Source organism: Aplysia californica, unplaced genomic scaffold, assembly GCF_000002075.1.
Source record: "Aplysia californica isolate F4 #8 unplaced genomic scaffold, AplCal3.0 scaffold00051, whole genome shotgun sequence".
NCBI classification, from domain to species: Eukaryota; Metazoa; Mollusca; class Gastropoda; order Aplysiida; family Aplysiidae; genus Aplysia; species Aplysia californica.
In genome coordinates this window covers 1,778,664-1,781,604 of record NW_004797321.1, presented here as the reverse complement: position 1 = coordinate 1,781,604, position 2,941 = coordinate 1,778,664, and the positions used below count along the sequence as shown (strand labels likewise).

Here is a 2,941-nt window from a genome sequence, read left to right as displayed (position 1 = left end):
GTCTCTCTCTCTCTCTCTCTCTCTCTCTCTCTCTCTCTATCTCTCTCTCTCTCTCTCTCTCTCTCTCTCTGTCTCTGTCTCTCTCTCTGTGTGTCTTTTTCTCTCACTCCCACTTACATTTCTGTCTCTTCACCCCACAGAGAACTGCGAGAATGTGGACTTTCAAAACATGAATACAGAAAACAGCTCAACAGAATTGTCAGATGACCAAAATGGCGATTATGGACTTATGGGAGAATATGTAGCAGCCTCCAAGGGTGAGTGGTAGGCTTTACGTATGGTTGATTCCTTTCTAAAATACTAAGTTCAACTTATAGAATTATAGTATTACTAGCTGGGCCCCCATTCGATGAAAGGAATGATCGGTGCATTAACATCAACTGAAAGTCCTTGGTAAAAAAAGATAACATGAGGCAAGATCTATACGAGTCACCCACTTGAAAAAGTGCTCAGTGCGCGACAATGCGCGATTGTATCGAACAGAAGTACGACTTGGAATAAACAAACCTGGCGGATTTTCTAAAATTACAGAGACAGAAGCGTCGTGCGGCCTACAAAAGTGATCGGCGAAATAAAGAAATTTAGCTTTTTGCAACAAAAAAAACCAGTGTCTCAAAACTGAAAAAAACGAAGAGCGTCATGATCTGGAGAATATTTTAAAGAATCTTTTGGCAAACACCGTATGTCGATCGATGCAGTCATTAAAAAGCCTTTTGAATAGCAAAATTCGGCCACCACAAATAGATAATAGATATCAACAAAACAATTCCGTGCTATAGCTTTGATGTTCTCTATTCGCTGAAGAATATGACCTGACAGTATTTTGACACTGGTATGTAAAAAACCGAGGAGTCAACCCTTATAGTGCGGTAAAAAAATTGTGGCGCAGCTAATAATTAAATATCTTTTAAACGGGAGAATCAATGTCACCCATAATTTGTTCCAATTTGATTTACGTAATCATATTTTCTCACAACAATTGAGGCCAGATTAAAAAACCTTTCTTCTTAAATGTATATAAAATTCTGTAAATCTCTATCACGAGGAAAATGGGATTGTTCTCCCAACTTTCCACTTCTCACTCACATTTTGTGTACCCCTATGGCCTACGTCACAGCTAACCAATGACACTTTTTAGTTACAAGACTTTGATACTAGAAATTAATTTATAACAAACACCACTTTGCGCTAAAAGTTCTCAAAACATGCTTTCAAGAACCATAATTTCGCCTTTAGAAAAATGATGACGGACTTCCTTTTAAAAACTGATATTATCCCAGCTATAAATCTTTTAAAATTTGAAGAAACCACCCGCTGGGATTTTTAAAAATTATCAAATTAAGGAATTTTCTAGAATAGAACTAACAGATGTTGTTTATTTGTTTTGTTTTGTTTTGTTGTTGTTGGTTTGTTGTTGTTGTTGTTGTTTTGTTGTTGTTGTTTTTTTTTTTTGGGGGGGGGGGTAAGTGTTATACGGCGCTCGCCACTGCATAGGGTCATATAAGGCCGCGGAATACATTAAACATTTTCAGTTGGCAGGAAATTATGAACTTTGCCCGGGTGGTGGCCGAAGCCTATAATTATCGATTTTGGAACACCAAGGGATCTTTATCATGGGCAACTTGCACACGGGACCTCCGAGATTTTTTGCCATTGTCTGATAAGATTAAGTGTAGATCTTTCCTACCTTAAAATTCGGGGTGTGGCTGAAAGACAACAGTAAAAAGGAGCCAAGGAGTAGCAGTAGGAAGGCTGCAGAAAGAGTCAGGAGCCCAGAGGATGGGGCAAAGGAGCTGAGGGGCTGGGGGCAGAAAGAGGAGGCAAAAGCAGACGACAGAATGTTGCTAGAGAGCAGGAAAGGAGGTGGAAGGAGACAATTTTAGAGAAGAAAATTTTTCGGTCGCTACCCAGATTCGAATCCGGGACCTTTGAATGAGAGGCCAACACCTTAACCTCTAGGCCACGAGAGCCCCCGTGTGTGTGTGTGATTTGTGCATGCACGAGTATTATGTAAGGATGTATGTGTATTTATTCATGTACTCGTGTGTGTTACACATGAACAATGCAATTGAAACTGTTTAAGATGGCCACCCCTTTTTGAGGAGAAAAATGGTTGTCCTAGACAGTTCGCTACCTCAGAATTACAAGGTTCTATCTGACAGTTTTGAATGTCTTGAGCTACTAAAGCCTTGAGGTCAGAAACCAAACTGTGTTCTATCTGCTCTATCAAAACCATAAAATTATTTGGAGTCGTTGCGTTATCAAGATATTCAAAACTTTGCATTCCAAAATGCTTGACATGTTGTAAAGCTCAGAATCTTTTAACGTCAAATTTCTCAGAACTAGGAACTGAGCAGATAGAACTTTGTAAGTCTGGGATAGCGAGCTGACATCTTGGACACTATCATTAGGACTATATCATATCACAAAATAGATCTAAATAAAATAAAACCAGGGGGGAAAAGTGTGTAAGAATTGTTTGTACAGGTGTATGTCATGGGTAGGTGATTGTCTTGGGCAGGTGATTGTCTTTTGTGTTGGACAGGTGATTGTCTTTTGTGTTGGACAGGTGATTGTCTTGGACCGCTGGCTGTTAGTGCAGGTTTGACTGTAGTTTCTCTTTATTACAGAAATTATCCATTGTGAGAATTCCACATCCTTTAAAAAGATTTCACTCACTACAGAGGAGAGGTTTATACAGCTGGACAGCAACGCAACAAGGTAACTTTGTCCATTCCCTACCTTAGAATTACAAAGTTCTATCTGACATTTTTGGTCGTTTTCAGTTACTAAGACCATGAGATCAGAAACCAAATGTTCTATCTGCTCTATCAAAATCGTAAGGTTATTCGTAGTCATTATCAAGATATTCAAAAGAGTGCTTTGGAAAGAGCTTGACATGTTGTGTAACTGAACATTTTTAATGTCAAATTTCTCAAAT

The 2,941-nt window shown here is 38.9% G+C and overlaps 1 protein-coding gene across 2 annotated transcripts in view; it reads left to right on the top strand.

The window, feature by feature from the left end:
* The window catches only part of LOC101857774, a 19,075-nt gene extending 16,274 nt beyond the window's left edge, over positions 1–2,801 (top strand). For both annotated transcript variants that reach the window (XM_013079435.2, XM_005092739.3), the window contains exons 8-9: positions 141–257; positions 2,631–2,801. In XM_013079435.2, the coding sequence (XP_012934889.1) occupies positions 141–257; positions 2,631–2,725 (212 nt within the window). In that variant the 3' untranslated portion in view covers positions 2,726–2,801. The remainder of the gene's footprint in view (positions 1–140; positions 258–2,630) is intronic.
* Positions 2,802–2,941: the final 140 nt, after the last annotated feature.